The sequence below is a fragment of the Cavia porcellus genome, unplaced genomic scaffold (assembly GCF_034190915.1).
Source record: "Cavia porcellus strain 051 isolate PalLab524CR breed Dunkin Hartley unplaced genomic scaffold, mCavPor4.1 scaffold_20, whole genome shotgun sequence".
In the NCBI taxonomy this organism is placed as follows: Eukaryota; Metazoa; Chordata; class Mammalia; order Rodentia; family Caviidae; genus Cavia; species Cavia porcellus.
Window position 1 is genome coordinate 54,074,221 of NW_026947503.1, and position 22,627 is coordinate 54,096,847.

General features: G+C 37.2%; 1 protein-coding gene across 4 annotated transcripts in view; it reads left to right on the top strand.

The window, feature by feature from the left end:
* Chst9 (carbohydrate sulfotransferase 9) overlaps window positions 1-22,627 on the top strand; it is a 272,043-nt gene that overhangs the window by 41,810 nt on the left and 207,606 nt on the right. For all 4 annotated transcript variants that reach the window (XM_063231812.1, XM_063231815.1, XM_063231814.1 and 1 more), the window contains one exon: window positions 3,322-3,533. In XM_063231812.1, the coding sequence (XP_063087882.1) occupies window positions 3,413-3,533 (121 nt within the window). In that variant the 5' untranslated portion in view covers window positions 3,322-3,412. The remainder of the gene's footprint in view (window positions 1-3,321; window positions 3,534-22,627) is intronic.

Below are 22,627 nucleotides of genomic sequence, written 5' to 3' on the forward strand. Positions count from 1 at the left end.
CATTATACTTAAATTCCCAAATACTTCTATCGGTAACCATGGTTATTTAAAAGAATACATAAAATGTTTTAAAGTGTTGGGAGAAAGATAATGAATTAATTATATTTATTTTCATAATCGCAACATAAATCAATAAGCTGTCAAATAAAGTAAATGTACATTTTTAACAAAGAAATGTGGATCTTATCTTTCAGTATTTTTCTGTTCCGTACTTCTCTGGAAGTTATGACTACTGCTTAATAACTACAACCATAAAATTCATTCATTGGTTATCTGTATTATGTTATTGGAGTTCCAAATTCAGTATAACAAGTTATTAAGTGCTTCTTAGGTTCAAGGTTCTGGGTCTATGAGTGGGAAGAAAGAGTTGTATAAAATACCAGAAGCCTTCGGCGTAGAAATGTTGTATAATGCTTGTACATAAAAGAGCATTATTCCAAGTAATTTCAATCTCCAGTAGTCTATACTTTTTCTGCAGGCTTGGAGGGAGACATATGATCTCCAAATAGGTGTGTTTTCCCATCACAACTGACCTTCAGGTTTGCTTAAAGCAAGACGGCTGCTCCTACCGCCTCACCTTTGTTTAATGAGCGCCATTTCCCAAGCCAACTTTGGGTTAATGGACTGAGATGGAAGAAAATCAAACATATCTCCACGTTTTACACCAGATTGCCTTTCTGCCTTGTGGCTTTAATCACTCAATCCTACTCACATCTGCCATAATAACAATTATGGCTTTTCTACCGCTTTCTCACCCAGGAGGATATGTCAGGGTATACCAACATCTCTCAAAAGAAAGACAGGGCAAATCCTTAATCTTTTTCCAGCATTGAAGGTAATAATTTTCCTCCACAAACCCTCAAGGAGTACTTTTGACTCTTACAGCCACTGTTCTCACAGGTCTGTGGCTCCATTCTGATTTATGAGTTTTCTTCTATCCTTTCTCTGCTGAAACATGTTCTAATTATGTAGACAGATTGTTTAAAAGTCTCTTTCTTCCTATAAACAACTATTGTTTTGTTAGTAGAAAATTTTGCTTAACTGGTTTCCTCCTAAGTGAATCTTCTGTCTGCCCAGGAATTATGTCTGATCACTGTTTAACTGCAGGATGAAGAGAAGAGAAAGCTGGCTTCTTTTCCTAGATTCCCTTGAGGAATTCAGTCCTGGAATGCCTCAGATTGCAAACCTTGCTTGGGAAATGTTCTTTGTTGCTTATATCTGGAGAGCCCATAATATTTTAGCTTTGATTCCTCATAAGAGCAAAGTATCACCCATCAAATAAGAAATACGATAATATTTCAATAATTCTACTTTTTAAAAACTTTCCAACCGAAATCAAAACACTTGAAATCCTCAAAAGCTTTCCTTGTGAGAATGCTAACAGTTGCTCTTTCCTCAGGGAAATTAAAAAAGTGGATTTGAAAACCTGATTCAGGTGATGCTGACATGCATCGCTCTTTACTCCACCCCCTTTCACATACAAGGGAAATAATAAAGAAAATGAGTATTTCTATGACTCTTTTCTTGTTCTGCATAAAAACTTTTAGGTAAAATATTGGTTGGATACCTTTCCTAATCATGAAATGAGTCTAATTATTTTATACATTCTCTGGTAATTCTGACCTCTTCCATTACCAGGGTAGCCTAGCATTTGAGTCAACATTGTTTTTGGTTAATAACAGCTAACTGCTATCTTTCAACCAGCTTAATAATTTTCCATCCAGTTTTAAACTTTTAACTGGCACCCCACCAAGAATCAATATGGTTTCTCTCAAAGACTCTCCTTGAGGGTGTTGAGGTATATTTGGAATCAAAGAGACAATTTTAAGAAACAGCCCTGTGCATGATATCTTCACATGGAAGAAGCATTTATTCAGGTTTCCTAAGGAGGAGGTGAGGTCTGTGGCCAAGGAATAGAGCCAAGGACTTTGGCAAGTGCTGAGTCCAAAGTCACGACCTTGGACCCATTAGCTGGGCTGCTAACCAGGACTGCTCTGTGCAGGTAACTGCAGTCCATGGGGAGCCAAGATTCTTAACTTGGGTTTGGTGATGGGACATGAACTTATGGGGATTTCTTGGAAGCTTTTGTATGTATGTCTGTTTTTAAGGCAGTAGGGAATGGCATTCATGTTTTCTTCAGATTCTCAGTAGTGGGTGTGACAATAATAAAAGGCTCAGATTAGAATAAACCAGATTATTTGGAAAGAAAGTTGTTTCAGTATTTTTTAAAATAAAGTCATTTTTTATTAATTCAAGAATTTTCAAAGTGGGTGTGGTGGCGAACTCCTATAATCCCAGCACTTTGGAGGCTGAGGCAGAAGGGTCATTGCAAATTCCAGACTATCCTAGGCTACAAAGAGAGGTCAAGGCTAGCCTGAACTGCATAACGAGATTCTGTCTTAAATAGAAAGAAAAAAAAGAAGTGTCCATAATCAAAGATTTCAGTATTCTGTTAGAACTCTGACCATTTAATATATGTCTTGTATTCTTTTGAAAGATTTTAAATTTACCATTTAAATTGGAGGAAACTTACTTTTACATGAAAGGGAAATGTGATATGAGGCTCTCTTTTGAACTTATGTATAGTCAGTGCTGTGTAACTCTACATTCAGCCAATTTGGGGTTGAAATATTTAGGGAAAAGAATTGCATTTGTATGAAAATACACAATTTTTTTCCTTTTTGTGATTATTCCTGAAATAATACAGTATAATACCTATTTATATATATTTGCATTGCACTAGGTATGGTGTGATATTAAAAAAGAAATCTACAAGTGATTTAAGGTATACCCAGGATGTATATAGATCCTACATAAATACTGAGCCATTTTATATGAGATTATGTATCTACAGATTTTAACATCTGCTTTGGTCCTGGAAGCAACCACCTTTGCATATGGAAAAACCACAGTATTTTTGTGATGGAGTATTTTCCTACATTCTATGAATATGTTTTTCAAAATCCATTATTTTGCAATCCATTCTTCTGTCTTTGCCATCATGCTAAAATAAACCCAAACTTTACCTCTACAATAAAGAAGGCCTAAATCCGGCCAAAGTTTATCTAATTAAATCATAGGGTGTTACTTATTAGCTGTAGCATAGTGCATTCCTTAGATAACATAAAAGTTTGCGAAAGCAAATTGGCATTCTGCAGACATCTGCTGCAGTCCTTCCTGGTTTCCAGAGCATTACAATGCATGTAAGTCTTCAGTGTCGCTGATACGCTGCAAGGGTTTTTTGTTTTTGTTTTTATATTTGGCCATAATTGGGTATCAAGGCAATCAAATATGTATAATGTGGATGTTTTAAAATTCCAGGTTACTTTATAGAATGGATCCATAGAGAGCAAGAAAGAATTGAAGCTTTAAGGAAAAGCAATCCTGTGGCCTTCAGATTCAGTGATGAGAAATGCAGCCATCTGAAATGGTCATGAACCCCAGACAAGTCTTCCTGTCTCTGCTGATATTTGGAGTGGCAGGGCTGCTCCTCTTCATGTATCTGCAAGTCTGGATTGAAGAACAACATACAGGTAACACACGCGCTTTGTTTTGCTCTGTGTTAATTATGACAACAGTGGTCCTTTTTAATTAAATAAGCTGTAATGTTTATAGATGTGTAGTAAGTTGAAGTGTTTCCAATGTCAACAACTCAAAAAATGAGTCACAAAATAAAATTCCCTGAATCTGAAAGCAAAAAAGTTATATATATATATATATATATATATATATATATACATATACATATATATGTGTGTATGTATATATATATATATATATACATACACACATACTCCATATATATATGGAGGCCATTGGCTTGGTTGTTTCAACACCTGAAATTTTGGTTATGTCAGTGAGGAAAACATAGTAAAAAGCGAGTGATTTCTTAGTTGTCTACAGTTGTGATCTATTGTAAAGTTATTCTAGATATAAAACCCTTAAGAATCTACATTCAACTATAATTTTTTGATTTTGGGAGTAGTTAATTATAGACATTCTTTTGGAATTGAAGTGGGAAAATGTATGATGGAGAAATTAAACTGTTCGATCATGGGATGGAGCATTTCATAAGACTGCTCATCTTTTTGATATATAATCAATGATATGATCCATTTCGTTAAGCTTGTGTGTTGATATATTGCTACAGATTTATTTCACACTATGTTTTGTAGTTGTTAAGAGCACATGTTTTCCATTCCTAAGGCTCTTGAGAGTTCACATGACCTATTCCTTAGTTCTGTGACTGTGTATATTTCTTAACATTTGTAAGCCTCAGATTCCTCATCTGTAGAACAGGAATAATAATATTCACCACAGGGACTTATAGTCAAGATTAAAGGAGCCAATCAATGTTTGCAAATTGCTCAGTGAGGTTGCTGGCAAGCAGTCCTGTGCAGTGAATGTAACTTACTACCCTAAAAATAATGTAGAGCACCTGTAACCTTCCATTTTTTAAACTGTCACGACTAAGACTTGGCCAGTTTAGGAAGACAAAATTGTGCTCCAACTTGTGGCTTGACTGATTAAAGAGAAAGAGAAAAGCTCTGGTTAAAATAGTTTGGAGAATCTAAGTGGTATGGTGCCATGTTGATTAACATGGGTAGACAGTGGAAGAATAATGCAAGGTTTGAGTGCAGAGAGAAGGTTATTGTTTAATGTCTCTGTAAGGTGTTTCCAAGGTCAAGTATTCATCCTTTCAACAGTGTGTCTCTGGGACTATACAATCAGAGGTGCCAAGCACTGTTGTGAGTGTAAGGATATAATAGTGAGCCAGATTCATTCTTGACAGTAAGGAAAAAGTGATTCTGAGTTCAGGTCAGCAGATTGGTACAAAAGCACAATCTATTATGATAGAAAGAGATGGAACTTCCATCATGGACAAAATAAAGAGTTGAGATCTAGAGAAAGTGAGAGCCAGGACTGAGGCTAGTGATAGAATTGCTAGGAGGGGAGTAGGGTTAGATAGGGTGAACAGGCACCAAGGGAGGACCAGACCAGGAATCCAGTTCAGGATAAATCATAAGACTGATCCTGTGATTAAAGGGAGAATTCTAAATTCTAGTCGTTCAAATTCTAAAGAGCCTCCCTCTCACATCTACTGCTTAAATCTGCCAGTTGGTACTCTTCTTATTGGTGGGATCTTCCTTCCAAACAGAAAAATACTAAAATACGTGCTCTGTGACTGATTTGTTTCTGCAGTAGGACAGAGTTGAGACCCTGTTATCAGAACCTGGGATTTAGAAAGGAATGAAAACTTCTTCTGGAATCCTCTTGCTGTGTTCTAAGTATCCCCTCCAAAACTCATGGTGATATTTAATCCCCATTGTGAGGTATAAAGAGGGTAGAAATTTAAGTCTCTGGTACTTGCAGGTCAGATTTTGGAGTGAAGTAACTCAGGATAAATAAAGCCACAAGAGTGGGACCTTAATCCAAGAATCTGTGCTTTTGTAAGAAGAGGAAGAAAAAATTGGTTTAGGGTGCTCACACCTCATCATGTGATGCTCTGGCTGCCTCAGAACTGTGCAGAGAGCTCCATTGGCCAGAAGGACCTCATCAGATACAGCACCTGATCGTGAATTTTCTATTCTCTAGAACCATAGGTTAGATAAACCTTTATTCTTTATAAATATTTAGTCTGTGACACTCAGTTACAGCAACAGAAAACCAACTCAGTCATCACTTGTTTCTTTTTCTAAATAGAATTCCAATTACACTTCCTGTTTAATATTTTTCAATGATACTTTTTTTCATTTTAGCAAAACTAGTCCTTGGGGTCCATAGCACAGGATGGGCTATCGCTGCATCCTCCCCATCTTTTCCTCCACCAAACCAAGACCTTTGCTGATGCAGTGTTTGCAGTTTCAGAAGCTGGGAAACTTTCTCATTTGTTGGGGCTCAGATCAGATGTCACTTCCTTTTGCAAGTAAAAGTCTCTCTCTGTCTCTCTCTCTCTACCTATCTCTCTCCCTCTCAGAAACTATCACAATCACAGCTGCTTAATTACAGTTATTTGTTGACTCAGTTAGTGTTCCTGTCCTTCTCTCTTTTATGAGTTCCTCAAGGACAAGAGCGTACTCTAATTGACTTAGCCCAGCTTCCCCTTCCTATAGCATGGAACTTCATATGTGGTAGTTACATTTTATGAATGAATAGTTACATCTTATGAATGAATAAACAACGTTTGTTGGTTTTCTACTTTTCCACCCTTCTAGCCCAGTGTTGACATAGACCACATTTGAATATTGCTTTGGGAAAAAAAATTCAACATTCCCAAAGCATCCTCTCCACTCTACAACAACTTCGTTAGGAAGCACCAGGTATTAATTATATTAATTAATAGATTTTGCAACGTAAGCCTCTGCTTGCTTACCCTTTGACACTCCATAAAGTTACTTTTCTTCTATCACACAGCATTTTTACAGCAATGAAAACACAGAATTTTAACAGTTTCATGAAAGAAAATTTAAGTAAACCTCATCTGAGCTGAAGCACTTACTATATATTCTTTTTGTTTGATTCGTGCTATTTTTATATAACAGTTGTGTGAGAAATATGCATATTTATTAAAATTTCCTATCAAGTTGTGACGAGTTATGGATCCCAGCTAAATGTTTACACTATATCTTGTTCTGAGATTATTTAGAACCAAGTTTAGTCTCAGCCATTTCAAACTGATATAGCTCCCTAGAGGTTATCTTATGTTATAAAAATCTTTCTGAACCATCTCTCTGCATTTTTATTCAAGACAAATAATGTTTACTATTTATCAATAATGTTCTGTTTTTGTACTTTAAAGTCAGATATTTTTTCTTTCTTAACCATTTTCCTGATTTCCATCAGTTATTTCTGATACACAGTAAGTGAATACTGATACAGAAATTTAGGATTCAGCATTAGGGCCTAAGGTCAGTTATTTTTCTGAATTATCACGGGTAGTGTATGAAGGAGTTACGTAGCTGGAATCCAATCTGGGTCTGGAGCGCAGCTCAGTAGTAGAGCCGGTTCTTAGCATGCCCAGGATTCAATCCTCGCTGTCACCAATCCAGGTTCTGTAAGTAGTGCTTTGCTTGAGAGTTGTGTCTTTCCATTCAGTGGTGTGAACTCTCCAGAGGTCAGGCTTCTATTTAAATCCTGCATGGCGTTATCAACAGCACAGTAGCCAAGACTACTTTTTTTTTTCTTCTTTTCTTTTTCAAAAGCACAGCAAACATCTCTGGTCTCAGCTGTATTTTAACTCTGCTGTGTTTATAGCATAAATGCAAAAGATGATGGCTGCAAGCTTATGATTCCAGCCAAAAGAAAAGCAACTTATTGCTTTCTCTGAGATAATTGACTTTGGTTTTCACAACAAACTGATTTTTGTGCTTATGCTTTCTAAGGAGGCTTCATCTTGCTTTCTTTTTCAAACCAAGTATACTATTTCTTGATGCTAAACCATATTTTTTGGCATATGAAGTTTTACTTCTAGATAGGAGTGGTATAATTCTTTTCTCCTGAGTCTCGAATGAAACAGTATAGACTATTTCTCTAAAATTAGACTGTTCATTCTGATTGTGATGTTGCTGGACTGAAATTATATCTTCTTCCATGGTATCTTTCACTACCTGAACTAGAACAGAGCCACTTTTAGCATGAGAGAACTTTATGTTTGCTAACAGTCAAAGTCTGGGGTGATCAGAATCCTCTTTGTTTTCAAAAGTCATTCATTTGAATTACTTCCTTTTATTTTGCCATGTGTGGCAAATATTTTTTAATCAAATGAACACATGCTCCTGATATGTGCCTTTGGACACTAAAATACCCCCCATGCATCCTCCCTATGCACGATTGCCCCTGCACCCCCACATCAGGCCTCTTGTGTTAACTGTCTTCTTGGGGTAAGTTTTGATTGCTGGCATTTCTAACTCCTTCAGGCTACTCTGTGTAAATATCCCGTGTAAAGTAGATATCTCCTGAGTTTTCTGTTACCACATACTTTAAAAATTTTTTTAAATTGACATTATGATGCTCATTCTAATTTCTTAATTGTTTTTGAGTTACTCACCCATGATCTAACTCTCCCAGTTTCGGGGAAGCTCCCTGATGATAGGGCGCCCACACATCGATGTCCTCCTGGGAAACTGCACCAGTCCCTGCTTCCAGCAGCTGATTTCATTCCTCACTTTGTAGCATCCCTGAAGTCCAGTGCTTATTCTTATTCAGCCAGCTGTCAATAGCTTGATGGTCCCTGTGGGCTCTGTCATAACTCTCTACCCCAGATGTCCTAGTGTCCTGTCAGGCCCAGTGCAATTTCCCCTGCTTTCCCTCATGGGACAGAAGTGAAGGACTAATGGCTTTCAAGTTGCTTGAAAGTCTTCTGACACCAACTAATGCTGAACAGCTAAGCTTTGCAGCAGTGTCAATCGCTTTGTCAAATCAAATAACAAATAAAGATTCTCAAATGATTAGTTGAGTTTATTCAAGGATAGTATTGCAATGGGAATAAAAGTGCCATAGCACACTATGTGCATATTCAAAAAAATTAAAGCAAAGGGAAAGTGTTATTAGCAAAAAAAAAAAAGGGGGGGGATGTAGCTTAGGTGAATTAGTATTCATCTAATTGTATCCCTCTTGGAGACCAGAGGCTGGAGTTGGCGTCCACTCATTTGTGGAGGTGCTGTTGCTGTGTTCCTGGGAAAATGTCTTACTCAGAACATCTTGCCTGAATTACTGCAGTCTTAAAGAATATTTAAGATAATGTGTGTTTGCAAGCTGCGCAATGCTTGAGGTGCATGCAGACCATAAAGGAATTTTCTTGTGGGATTTTAGAAAGTTTGAGACAGCACGTATCTCAGGCTGGCAGCCAGAAGATCTCCTCCTTTATAATTAACCAAGTCTGATTGTATCTGTGTGTAACAAAAGTAATTTCATCTTGATGTCAGCAATGTTTACACATTTCAACAGATAATTTTTAAAATCTGGTAATGGGACTGGGGATTTAGCTCAGTGGCTCAAGTGCTTGCTTAGTAAGTATGAGGTCATGAGTTTGATCCCCAATACCAAAAAATAAAATAAAATAAAATCTGGTAATGCTCTCAGTATGTTCATTCTCCAAATACATTTCTGACACATGTGCACAGTCCATCACTATTCCTGCCTTTTTATTATTTTTTTTCTTACCCTCATTGAGTATCCATCTTTCTCAGAGGAGATGTTGAGTTCCAGGAAAGCCTCATAACGAACCCTATTAGCTCTATTCAACCCAGAAAGAGAGTACAGCAGTAGATAGCATAGAATAGTGTCCTTCACTAATTTTAATTCCTTTAACACTACAGATTTCAAGGGACTGTGGCTCCCTACTATGGCTTACCACGTGGGTAGCACCTAGCACATGGTAGATACTCAGTAAATCTTGGCTGACCGAGTGAACCCATGCCAAAGCTCCATTAGGCTTAAGAAGACAAATGAGACTGATGCTCACCCCTGCGTCTTTCAGAAATATATACTGCTGACAGCCAGAAATACTGTCATTTGAGGCAACCTTAACAGAGCCAGAGAACATATGTAAAATAAGCCATCACAAGAAAGAGAAGTACTACATGTTTGCTGTCACATGTGCTGGATTAAAAATCCTACTATGATCTGATAGTAAGAGTAGAATAGTGAGCCCCAGAGATTAAAATGGTTAGGAGGGTGGGGGATAGAAGGAAATGGGTAACAAATACCAAAATAACATAAGAAAAATAAATTCCTAATTTTCTATAGCACAGTAAGTGACTATAGTTCACAAGAACTGTTACATGTTTTATGAAGATGTAAAAAAGAGCAATTCAGAGGATCCAAAACTAGAGAAATAAAAAGATAGAAATGAGATTCCGATTTCACTAGTATACATTGTACACAAGTATTGAAATATTGTACACTGTACCCCATACACGTGTACAATTATTATGTGCTATTTAAAAATAACAATTATGATAAAAGAAAACTTTGAAGTTATCACAGACCTTGAAAACAATAAAAAAATCACAAAAGTTGAAAAGATAGGTGATGTTAACAAGACTTTACTAGAGAGACTTTACTAGAGAGATTCCCCTGGGAAACAAGGCATTGACAGTGGTAGAAAAAGAAAAACAAAAAACCCAGATAAAGAAAGGCACCAAAGGGCTTTGGGGCTTGTACCAAGAGACCAGAAAAAAGAGCTCACTGGTAGGACAGGGAGAGAAAGCCAGGTCCACAAATGATAAGGCACCCCCATCTCCAGTGAAATATAGGGGAAGCAAGGGAATTGGGGGTGACTAACTTGGAGGCTGTATGTACTTGCACCTGTGCACTAATGTATACACTTACAGACATGGTAGTCACTCTAGAGTCGCTGAATTATTCACTGCAGGGTCATTATAGAGCACAGTATATATCCACATACATCCTTAACTAACTCTGTGCTAACTATGAATAAGGCAGTCTCTTGCTAACTGGCCATCCACCCCAAACATAAGGCTTTAACAGGTACTCCAAGGACAAGTAAACAGACAAGAAGCAGCAGCACATACACCACCGAAAGAAACGACCTTAGGCAGAGGTGCCCAGAAGCCAATCCAGTGATGTCAAGTTCCGCTTGCAGAGGAAAAGACTCACTCATCCCCTCCTCACTTCAAAACAGCTAAGAACAAAGGCCCACATCCTTCTGGAACCCCATACCCTGATTCTTTTCAGGGCAGTTATCTAACTTCTCTTTTGTCCCCCCTTTTCCTCTTTACAAATAAAGTGTCTCCCTTTGGTTAAGCCTTTGTCCCTCTAATTTATCCTTGGGGACTGAGTTATAATCCCAGTGGAGTGCTGGCCCTGCAAATGCAACAGCTTTAATTCATTCACTTTAACTGCTAGATCATACTTCATTATGTGAATATGCTATAATTTATATATTCAACTAATGCAATGTTATTGCTAACACACATACTTCTAAGAATATATAATTTTTTGTTTACATGTCCGAGAATTTTTACACAGGGATGAATTGCATGTTCTCTAAAACTGTATCAGCTTCACAATTCTCTATATCATATTGTTACCTTTTTTTCTGCTTTTATATGAATCCAAATTAGGACTTAAAACCCTACCTGTGTTCAGTGTTCACTATAGTAAAACACACACAGAAAGATTTATTGGGATACACTAATTTCCAATCAGAATTATAGCAAAAAATTCTAAGGCCCTGAAACTGTTCTCGCAGTGTTCCTTTCTTTATTGGTATGCCAGAAGGGTAGTTAACGGTTCATTGAAAATCAATTAAAATAATCACCAGGTCATTATTGTGGACTTTGTGTGTGAGTATAAAGACCTCACTCACTGTATTATTCATGGCAGTAGAAAAGTTAAATTCCGTTCACCAGTGTTGATCTGGTATGTAATATCACCCACTCCAAACTTTAATTTTCCTAATTAAGAAAAAATCCCTTTCAAATGCCAAAGCATCATCTGCTCCCAGCCTTTTACAGAGAAGCAACTCAAAGACTTAAATTTACTTAGTCAGAAAGTTGTAAAACTGGCACTAAAACATGATCCCTAATAACTATTCTTTCCTCCCAATACTTTTCTCCTTCCTTTGATCTTGACTTCCTCTCCTCCCATTCCCTTTCAAATGCAAGAGGGACCACAACACTTGGAAATATTAATTTGTTTCCTAAAGTGGCTTGAGCATAACCATTCTTTATTATTATTATTATTTAAAGAAAGACAAAACAAAATAGAAAATGGGCAAATAGTACATACTTCCAAAGAAAAGAAATAAATGGTGATAAATCACTAGTTGATGTATACATATTGTCCCCCCACAAATAGTTGTTCAAGATACAAAAGTGGAACTTATAAATGGGAATTCAACCAGGGAGACTGCAAACAGTTCTGTTCAGCTATCCAACAAGAACTAAGTAATATGATTATCAATCATATATACTTAGACATGTATGTATTTATCCATATCTTCATTTATGTTGAGCCTTAACAAAACTTATTAGGTTAAAATCCTTCTGAAAAAAGATTAATAATATTGCTGGATTTCACATCATAACACTCCGGAATCAGCACTGGGTACTGCGATGCCCTGTCTTTCCTTCAAAGTATTTGTTCATTTCATCATGTGTCATAGGATCAGTTCTCATAAACTGTTTATAGGTTTTACGCAAGTGTGAGTCTTAACATGTATTTCTGTCCTTTCTATATTAGAGGGAGAAACAGAACAAAGCAGAACAGGACTAAACATATTCCTATAGACACATAAAACTAAAAAGACATATAAAACTGCTGTATAAGGAGTTCTACCATGGTCACTGGGCTGTTTCTTGTTATCATCAACAGAACTGGCTATATCATCAGATGAAGTATAATTGAACATATCAGTACATAACAGAATTAACAGAAATACAACTTTGTAGATTATGTAGAGCTACAAAAACAGGTAGTAATCAAACCAGAATGGATATCATGGTGAATCATTGTCATTTTCAGTATAGTTGTCTATACTCCTCAACTTGATACCAGCAACCTAAGAGTTTTGAATAAAATCTGTCAGTAATAAGCAGCAATCAAGCAAGTCAGATTTAACTAAGATCAGTCATGATACTAGTATAAGTCATACAGGGATCCTGATTGAGTTAATAGGAAATTAAAGATGACCACTGTGCTATGTCCTGGTATCTTCAGGATAGCTGTCTGTGCCTTCAGATCCAGTGCTTGTATACAAACTAGGACAGAACAAGTTCCAACCAAGCAGAGTGGTGTAAGTAATAAGGGTTTTAATTCCTGATACACTATTAGCTATATCTTCTGCTGGTTTTTGTTGTTGTTGTTGTTGTTTTTTTTTTTTTTTTTTTTTGAAGACTATTCCTCCCCTTTACTCCCCCAGAATGGCATAACCATTCCATTCTAATGCCTGATTAGGAACTCCAGCAACTAGATGCGTTGTTAGGAACAATGAGTTTCTGTTTTTCAGTTGAAAATCTGCTCTGAAGAGGACAGGTTATGATGACAGCCCCAAACTTTGACAGAAATGTCAATAATACACAATCAGTGTCCCTTGGACAACTTATTCTGGCTGTTTCTTTCCAAGTAGAAGTTACAAGAATAAATTCAGCAGCTACAGAGTTAGGTGAAAAGTTGCACGGTATCTAGTTCATGACAAATTAAAGAGTTACACATCTTGCAAAGAAATTGCAAATCATTTTTAAATAAAGGGAAAGCCTTAGTTCAATCTTGGTCTGAAAAAGCCCAACTCAAATAGTCAAATCTTTCAGCCAAATTTTCTCTGTTGCCCCAGTCTAGCCTTACCTTCCTCCTTAACTTCTGAAAACTTTTTGCAAAATCACCTTCTCCGTTTGATTACACTTCTCTCACCCTTACTTATCACAGTCTGCACTCATTAACCACTGTTCCCAGTCTTTGCAAATAAATGGTCCTGTCATGAGTCTTTTCTACTCCTTTGCTGAGTTCCCTGCAACTGTAGCTACTGGTGACCCGTTGCATATCACGTGTGCTTGTCCTATGGAAATACATTGTCCCACTTTTTCTTATCCCCTTTAGCTATACTCCTCACACTGATCTGTTCCTTTTCTCATATTTCAGATATCAACCTCCCCCAGGATAAACCTGGAGTCTCTATATAGTTTTCTGCCAGTGGTTCAGTGAATGGATTTCTGATTTCTGTTGATTATTGAATCTCTTTTTTACATCTTAATAAAACATGTAAAACAGCCCCTTTTTGGTCTCACTCTTTTCCAGATATGATCTCATCCATAAAAACCTAATCCTTCACAAACCTCACTAGCCATCTGTCTCCTGGGCATGTTTACTTGACGACCCTACAGATGCCTCACACTCACTAAGAACAAAGTGAAATTTGTAATTTTTCCCCAAAGTCTGTTCAACCTCCAAATATCTCATTTCATTATTGATGCGATTGCTCTTTGTTGCCATGAGAGATGCCTTCATTTTCCTCTTCTGCTAAATAAACCCAGACAAATCTTTCCAGCCATACTATATGATTAGATCCCCTTAGTCCATATCATAAGGATGCATTTTGGGGATTATTTCAGCAGCCGCTGAGGTAGCCTTGCCCAGTTACCCTCTCTCTATCCCATTGTCTGGTAAGTGTCACACATGAAGCTTGATTATTCTGCTTGAAGCTTTTCATGTCTCTCCTCTGAGAGACTCACAGGACAAAACTAAGTTCCCTCATTTGGCTATCAAAGGGCCTAGGCAGTATGTCCTGGAGCTAATACTTCAGGCTTCCTTCTATCCTCATTACTTAACCTTCCAGTAAGCAGCTGTTTTAAACTTTCAATTTCTATAGCTGACCACCAGAACTCTCCACCCTAGGCCTCATTTGGTATCTCTAGAGCACCTCTTGTTTCTCAAGTATTGAAGCTGTTGTCCTATGTGACCCCTCTATTTCCAAATCAAAGCACTCATGATGGTAGATTTAGAATTTTGTTTTTTAAATCACGTTCACCACCCTCTACCAACTGGACTAAAATCTGCAGTCATGGCCCGAGAGAGACTTCTTCCCACTGGATTTCCAGGTCCTTACCTGTGCTTTCCCTGGCCACAATAGGAAGGATTTTCTTAACTCAATTTGGAAAAAAACTCAAATTAGAAATCTTGGAAGGCAGATACAGGTAGCTTTTCTCTTATTCCAATAACAGTTCCCCAGCTCCATAGCCCTGAAAATGATGTTTTATATCAGCACTGATGGGAATCTGTCATCCCATTTCATGGAGAAAGGAACACACAGTTGTCCTTGGTCATGTGATGTACTTTTGCAAAACTTCATCATACAATATTTTATTTTATTTTATTTTTTGTCTTTTTATTGGTACCGGGGATCAAACTCAGGACTGCCTGCTTGCAAAGCAGGCACTTATGCCGCTGAGCTAAATCCCCAGCCCCCATACAATATTTTAGTAATAGTATAATTCAACTATAGTGTAATATAAAATTTTCATAGATTAGTTACTAAACTTCAATTGTCATAACCCTCACTTCCTCAGTGTTACCTTCCTGAAATGTCTGTTTTCTAGAACATGAACTCATTTGGTAGCCTATCTATGTGACCCACAGTGCAAAGTTGTCTAAGTCATTTGTGATTTTTAAAAGTGAAGCAGAACACGGGGATGCAGTTTACTTGGGTGACACTGACAGCTGTCTTCTCAGGAAGCTTCCCATTTGTTTGGCCCCATCTGAGGAAAAGAGCAAAACATACCCTGTGCAAATGTCATTTACTGCTGTTCAAATGACATTTCATTGTTAGGTGAGTGGCTACTGCCTATAAAGTTAGTAATGAATCTTCATGAGAAGAGAATTTTCCTCATTAATTTTTCAAAAAAATTAAGAAGGCCACAGATTGACATGAAAAGGATTTATTCAGAGAAGAGAAAAAGCAGAGGGATATCCCCATGCCATGGTTGTGCCCTGAGCCCAGGACTTGTGGAAAATGTATAAATGTATTCTTAATAAAAATGTCACCATGATAAATGTAGAATTCTAGAATGCTTATCAAGTACCCTAGAGACAGAGTAGCAATTAATGGTTGTTTGCAAATGAAAAACAATAGATATAAATACTTACATATTTCGTGCTCCTGTGAGCAGCTTTCAAATTACTTTTATAGCCAATTTATTGTGAATCATTAATTTGTATAAATTATGCTCTCATAATTTTATATCTTATGAAATATACTTAAAAGTAGGAATGATTTTTTGGCATAAAATATTCTCATTGGTTTCTTTGTGACCCTTTGCAACACTAGCTAAAAAGACATACTTAGAACATTTCTCAATTTGAAGGCTCTGTTCAGATTTATAACACCAAAGAATATCTAGTAATAAGAGAAAACAGGAGTAATGGCCAGCTTTCATACACTCAATAAACCGATGTGTGCTTTCCTAAGCCTTCTTTTAAGTTTGCTCAAGAGAGAGACAAATCCATAAAGTGGTCAGGCTGCTTATTATCACACTACCAGAAATATATTGTAAACAATGAAATTGCCTCAGAATTTTGGACTCAGGATTTTATGATTGATATGAAGGGTCAGTGCTTGCATTTCCGATCCATCCCCAAAGAGATTCAATAATCAACAGAAATCAGAAATCCATTCACTGAACCACTGGCAGAAAACTATATAGAGACTCCAGGTTTGCTTTGGATATAAAGTGGTAAAAATGATAATGTAAAAAAAAGACAAAGGGAAATATATAAGTAAAACCTGAAATCCATGTGCAAAAAGCAAGATTCTGTGGTTTTAGAAGAAATGTGAACAATTATTATCAATACAGAATTGATGGCAAAATTGATGGTGTCAATGTTGTCACTGGGAAATTGAATAGGTTTTAATTCTCTTCTCACATGTTTTGCATCAACCAGATTCAGCTTGGTAATGGGTAGGTCTGCATTTGAAAAAAGTCTGAATAAATTCCAATTCAACTATTGTTCTACCCATTGAAATTTAAATAGCATAGGCTTTTTAAATTCACAGCAACAGGTAGGCAGTTTATCTCTTCTGCATTTCTTATATTCAAATTTTTCATTCTGTGTTTACAATTGGCAAGAGCCAGGTTAGTCTCCTTGATTTCTGCTAGGATGCCAAGTTGACTTGGCTGATACTGGATTTCAGAGGGGAAAAAGGCTTCTACCCTGAAGCAATTTCTGATTAAGAGGAAAATGAGATCTCAGGTGTATTTTTAGCATCTGGAATTCTTAAATATTCATTTATTCAGTTTTGACTTCAGGGACTCTTTGGGTGGTTGCATTTCTCTATGCGTGCACTGTGAGTTGCACCATGATAAGAATCATGCGGACTTCAAATGGTTGCATTGCTTTTGCTGGAACCTGCTTCACTGCCAGTCCCCTATAACTCCATATTTCTACCTGCATTTGTATTCTCTGAATAGTCCGGATAATCAGTGATGGCCAAGGATTACAGAGAGGAGAATGAGTTCTCGAGTGAGATGCTGAGAAAATGTGGTGACCAAGTATTCACTCCCTTGGTTCACTGTGGCGCTTCAAAACCCAAAGCTCTCAGAGGTGGTGGCAGTTTGCAAAAATCAGTCTTGTTATGGGACTCTAGGTGTCTCCTCAGATCCTAGGGGATCACATTCATGACGTCAATGTAGAAAAATGTTCTCTTCTGTGCTCACAGTATTTATTTCAGTGTTGGAGCCAGCTGCTGCCCAGCGGTTCAAAGAATTAACAAGGAATCCTGGGGAAATGAGTAATTATCCTTGTTTTTGACTTTTTCCCCCATTGCCTATTAGCCCTCTTTTTGTTCTGCTCCAGTGGAATTTAACTAGAATTTAACTATTTAACTAGCAGTTAAATTCCTGTCTTTGTGTCATTAGGAATTTTTTTTTAAAATAAATGAAATAGTTTTGCAAAACAAACTGACACTTCAGAATATTATGGCCTTTTGCCAGGTTGTGATGCATTGGGGAAAAAAGAAATAATAAGATCTTTTAAGGAAGTGCTAATGTGACAGTGCTAATGTGGCTCTAATGGGACAGTAATTTCAGGAAACTCAAAAAATTACTGCCAAAGAATGAAATAGGTGAAAAGGGTTGTCCCTAGAGCAGAGGGTCAAGGCCAGCCACCATAACGAAAGAGATTATGGCAAAAGTAAAGCAAAACTAATTTATTAACATGCATATAAAATACAAAATAAGTAAAAACAGGCCAGAGAGTTGAAATTTAAATGCTTTTCTTCATGGAGGAGAGGAAAGGGGAGAAGATAGTAACAAGTTAAGGGCAGGGGAACCTAAGGATGTCTTATGTGGATGAAGTAACCGAACTGCCTCTCAGAACTGCCCTGGAAGAACAGGTGAAAAGTCTATTTGGGTGTGCAGAAGAGTTTTAGTTTCCATTCTCTCTAGTAGCTAAATGTTTCCTGGTTATTCAGTGAGATGATCTTACAGATGGAGTTTAGGAACGTTGTAGCTCCTTTGGAAGAAATTTTTTCAACCAGAAAAGGAAGCTTTTGGGGTAATGCAATTTTTATACCTTTTAGTGGCAACAAATAGCCTGCCGTGGCATGTATGCCTTAGCTTTGCCACCTCTAGGCTCGAGAGAGAAACAAGACACACTTATAGCACTTAACTCTTGAGTTAAGAGTAGTGATTAACTCTTTAGAATTTCTACAGCCCTGTGTGTCAAGACACCACACTTCGTCGTGTTGTTTCTTGAGCCCCAAAAGGACTAAGGTGGGGCAAGTGATCCATAGAATTTTAGCTCAGGTGTATCTCATTGTGGTTTCATTATGCAAGTCCCATCCTATGTTCATTCCCCAGTTCCAGGACTACATAATTGGAATAGATTCTCAACACTGGTGGAATCCCCCCATCAGGAATTCTGAGAAATGTTTGGTGTAAAAACACTGCCTGAGCTGAATGCTACTTCTAATAGAGTATATTTAAGAGAGGAAATGAATTGGTGCTTAGCACCAGAGAGCCCCCACTAGGCAGCTGCATTGCTTATGCCAGGGCTCTCAGTCCATGTAGGAGTGTCCTCTGACCTACATGGAGTTTTGGTAGGGGTTATTCAGTTATCCTGCCAGGTCTAAAATGTTGATCTTCTTGTTCCCTTCTATCTGTTCTTCCAGCAGTTTTTCTCTGAGTGGTCAAGCCCAAGATGCACTAGGTTCATGCCTTCTTCTTTGTATTATAACCAGGTGAAGATAGCCTTGGTATGCCTGAACATAGTGATACATTGTACAATAAAAACTAATGTTTTCCTATGCTTTTCCTTTTTCCCTTTTACTCTTTCCTACCTCTACTTCCCCACTTTGAAATTCTTATTAGTTTGACATGAAAAATGTTCATTAGTAAATCTGATGGCTAATCATATTGATAGGGGATGTTAATTTCAACATGAAAAATTACCTAAACCTTAACCGAAACCAGCATAGCATAATTACTTCTTTCCCTCTCAGTTTTTGATGTTGTCATTGTTGTTGTTATTGAATCTATGAGACTGATTTTTCATTAACTTTTAGTGGTGTTTGTGACCCTGTTCCAGACTGCACTCAATGCAGCTTTGAATAGAGCTCTTGTCACTGTAGAACTCAATATTGTAAAGCTTTAATATAAGACAAAAGCTCTTATTGAAGTTGTAGGAACAACATTTTTATGAAGATGACTCACTTCATGGAAGGAACTGGCCCACACAAATCTAGGATCTCATCTGGGCAAAATTTCTGGGCAGTTCAGATAATGTATCAACTCCTAAACCTTTTATGATGAATTTCTCAATTCTCTTAATTTAGGAATGCAGACACATTTTTTTTCGTGATTTTAATACGAAGCAGGAATCACACTGCCTTTACCTCTCATTTATACTTGTGCTGTCATTTCTTCAAGATGCTAGAGGGTGACAGCCTCACTTTAGCCTTAAAATACAGCTTGAGAGAGCCCTGTAATAAGCTATATTGATCATTAGTTTGAGAGAAAATATCAAAATTTTCTATAAAGAACTTCAGATTTTGAGTGATAGAGATAGCTTGAAATACAGCAGAGAGATTACCCATACATATAGACATAAATACATACATATGCACAGACACACATTAGATGAGACATTTCTTCTGAGCAAAGGCTCAGGAACTCTACAGTCATTTAAGGAATATCTAGCTTCAGATTGCCAACAATGGCACCATCACAACCCTTTTAATTGCCTTGCTTCTTCTCTTGGTGTTACTTTCCTCTGAACACTGTCATGTCCAGCAGACTTCTACATTTGATAGTGAAGGATTCAATGGGAAATTCCAAGATTTCATCCATGTATTCATAACAGGTGCTAAAAGCAAGAGATCTTTTCTTTCCTGGTGCTCTTATCAATGGCGGAAAAGGAACTGATACATACATTGGGGTCTTCTGTGAACCTATGTAAAAGTTGCTGTAGCTATGGAAATATATTATTATCCACGCTGAGCTGCAAACCTTCCCCTGACCCAATGAAAGGATGTGTTCAATGACTCCATACCAGTCCATCATGGTGGAGGTAGTACTCCAAAAGAAAGCACGAAGGCAGTTTAAAATTGTCAGTGATAACTGCAACACTATGTTCAGCTCTGCATTGGTAGACAGCTCACAAATGACCTCGCAAATCAGAATGAGATGACTCATGGAAAGCCAGCTTAGCTTTGTGATACCACTAAGTTTCTAACGTGCCTACAGCTACCCTTTCCTTCAATATTTGTATTTCCTGTCTAAATCCGTTACATGAAGTCAAGATTGTCTACTTCTCTTTATACTATTCACAACCTCATAAGGTAAATACTATGATGCTTCTCATTTTACATTTGGGGAAGCTGAGTCATAGTGATGACAAGTAACTTTCTTAAGGATTGAAGTAACTTTCTTAAGGATTGTGGGATAGAATTTCCACAGTTATCCAAGAAGTTTTAAAATATTTTTAGTATGACTTATTTCAGTCATACCTAGGGATATTCCAATCCAGTAGTTCTGGAATTAGTTAAAGGCTCCTACAATTTATAGAATGATCAAAGATATTATAATGGGTAACCAGGCTTGAGATCTTCTAATGTCAAGAACAAGATAAAAGCACAATGGCTAAATTAATGAATAAAGCACAGTGCAACACCAGAGAGTTCCCATTGTGAGATAAGCAATAGCAAAAAAAAAAGGAAAGCAAGTAACTTGTTTGATATAAGTTGTGGCAACCTGGTCAGAAAACTAGTATTGCTTTATCAGGAAAAGGACATTTGGAGAAAAGATTAAGAGGTAAAATGTGCTGATACCCCCTTCAATCACTGCTTTTTTTACATGTATCAAGAGTTCACTCAGTATAGACAACTGGGAAACATCCAACCACTTCGAGCAATAGTGACAAAATATGTTTTATAATGAGTTAGCAATTATGTTTGCTTATGTGAAATGCAAAACTTAGAATAGAACCTCACTGACCTTGTAAAGGCTTGTCATTCTCCTCACCTATATTTCTGTCATCAGGCTCAATGTCACCACCTCCTTGGAGGATTCCTTCACCTAATCATGCTCAGGCTCTCTGGATGGACTCTTACAGTCTCTTGTACCTTTCCTTTATAGCAATTATCATAATTTTTAATTATTTATTTGTATGACTAGTAGTTTGATGCCAAACTGATCACTCACACTAAACTAAGTTGGCGACTGTTATGGTTCAGATCTAAAGTGTCCCTCAAAGGTTTAGGTGTCAACTGTTTGCACCACAGCCCATGGAACTACTGGGAGGTGGGAGAACCTTGAGGAGGTAGAGCTTCGCTAAACAACATTAGCTCACTGGGATGTGACCTTGAAGAGTCTCTTTCTTGGCCTCCTAGCCCCCATGAGATGAGCAGCACTGCTTTGCCAGCCATTCCACATCCATCCCTGTCACAATGTTTTGACTTACAATGGGCCCAAAGTGATAAGGCCAAGTGACTTCTAAAACGATCAGACAAAATGGTTCTTTGTAAGTTGATTTTATCATGCATTTTTGTCCAAGTGATGGAATACTAGCACAGGGACCATATTTGATTATTTACTGCTGTATTCTTAGCAGGCCTGCAATACAGTGAGAAGGTAAATGTAAGTAATTTGGCACCTTTGGTCCTTTAAAAGCCTTGAAAACATCTATGTTTTATTTGCCTGATGTATGAATGAATATAGACTCCTTTAAGAAAAGTTTTGTGCCAAGAATTGAGTAAGTCCTTAAGGAATGTGAACCACTCAAAAAGAAAAGAACAGAAGAAAGCCTAAGAAAATCTTAGGAGTCTTAGAGAGTAAGTAGCAAAAAAGCTGATAATGAGGCAATTATCACCTGCAATGTAAGTATAGACATAAACAAGCAGAGCCTTAAACTGTGAAAATAGCTAGAGACCCACTAGAAAGGGACAAGTAATCAGGCCATTAGCTAGAGAAACAAGCACTAATTATAGTGAAGCAGAGATAAGGTTTTTGAGGGTATTTATTTATTGTTTGTTCCTTTTTCACAAAATGCTACAACTAAAAAGAAGTTTTAATATCTTCTGGATAGTAGACCCCAAACTGAAGTCCACATATCCCTGGTGATCAGACAGGACATCTCTTAAGTTATATTCAAAGTCTCTAAAAGCCCAGTGATTGTTACACCTTTCTCTGTGATGTGTCTGAGTGATTTAAGAGAGAAATAAAAGACAAACATCTCTGTACCTTTGAGTCCAGGCACATCAATTGTGTGAGGTTGTGGGTGCACTTTTTTAATTAAAGCAATAAGAAGAGTGTGTGGTTGGTTTGGTAAGTCAGTCATTTAAAAACACTGATCAAAGCGGCAATGAAAATGGACTGTGCTTTTCTTCCTGTGATAAATGTAAGTGTATATGATGTTTTCAAGGGCATGTGAGACTGTAAAAAATTATGAATTCTGACATAGTTTTTGGTTCCCAGAAGAAAAAAATACAGAAATGCTGAGTTAAAATTGATATACATCAGTTTAAATGCCTACAAAACATCACTGGTAAACAATTTCATTGCTCATAAGGAGAAATCATTAACAGCTTTTTCACATTTGAAAACTACCAGTGTTTTTGTTTATCCAGGAGATTTTGATTTGGGTACAGTGGGGTGGGGGAGAGGACAATCAAAAG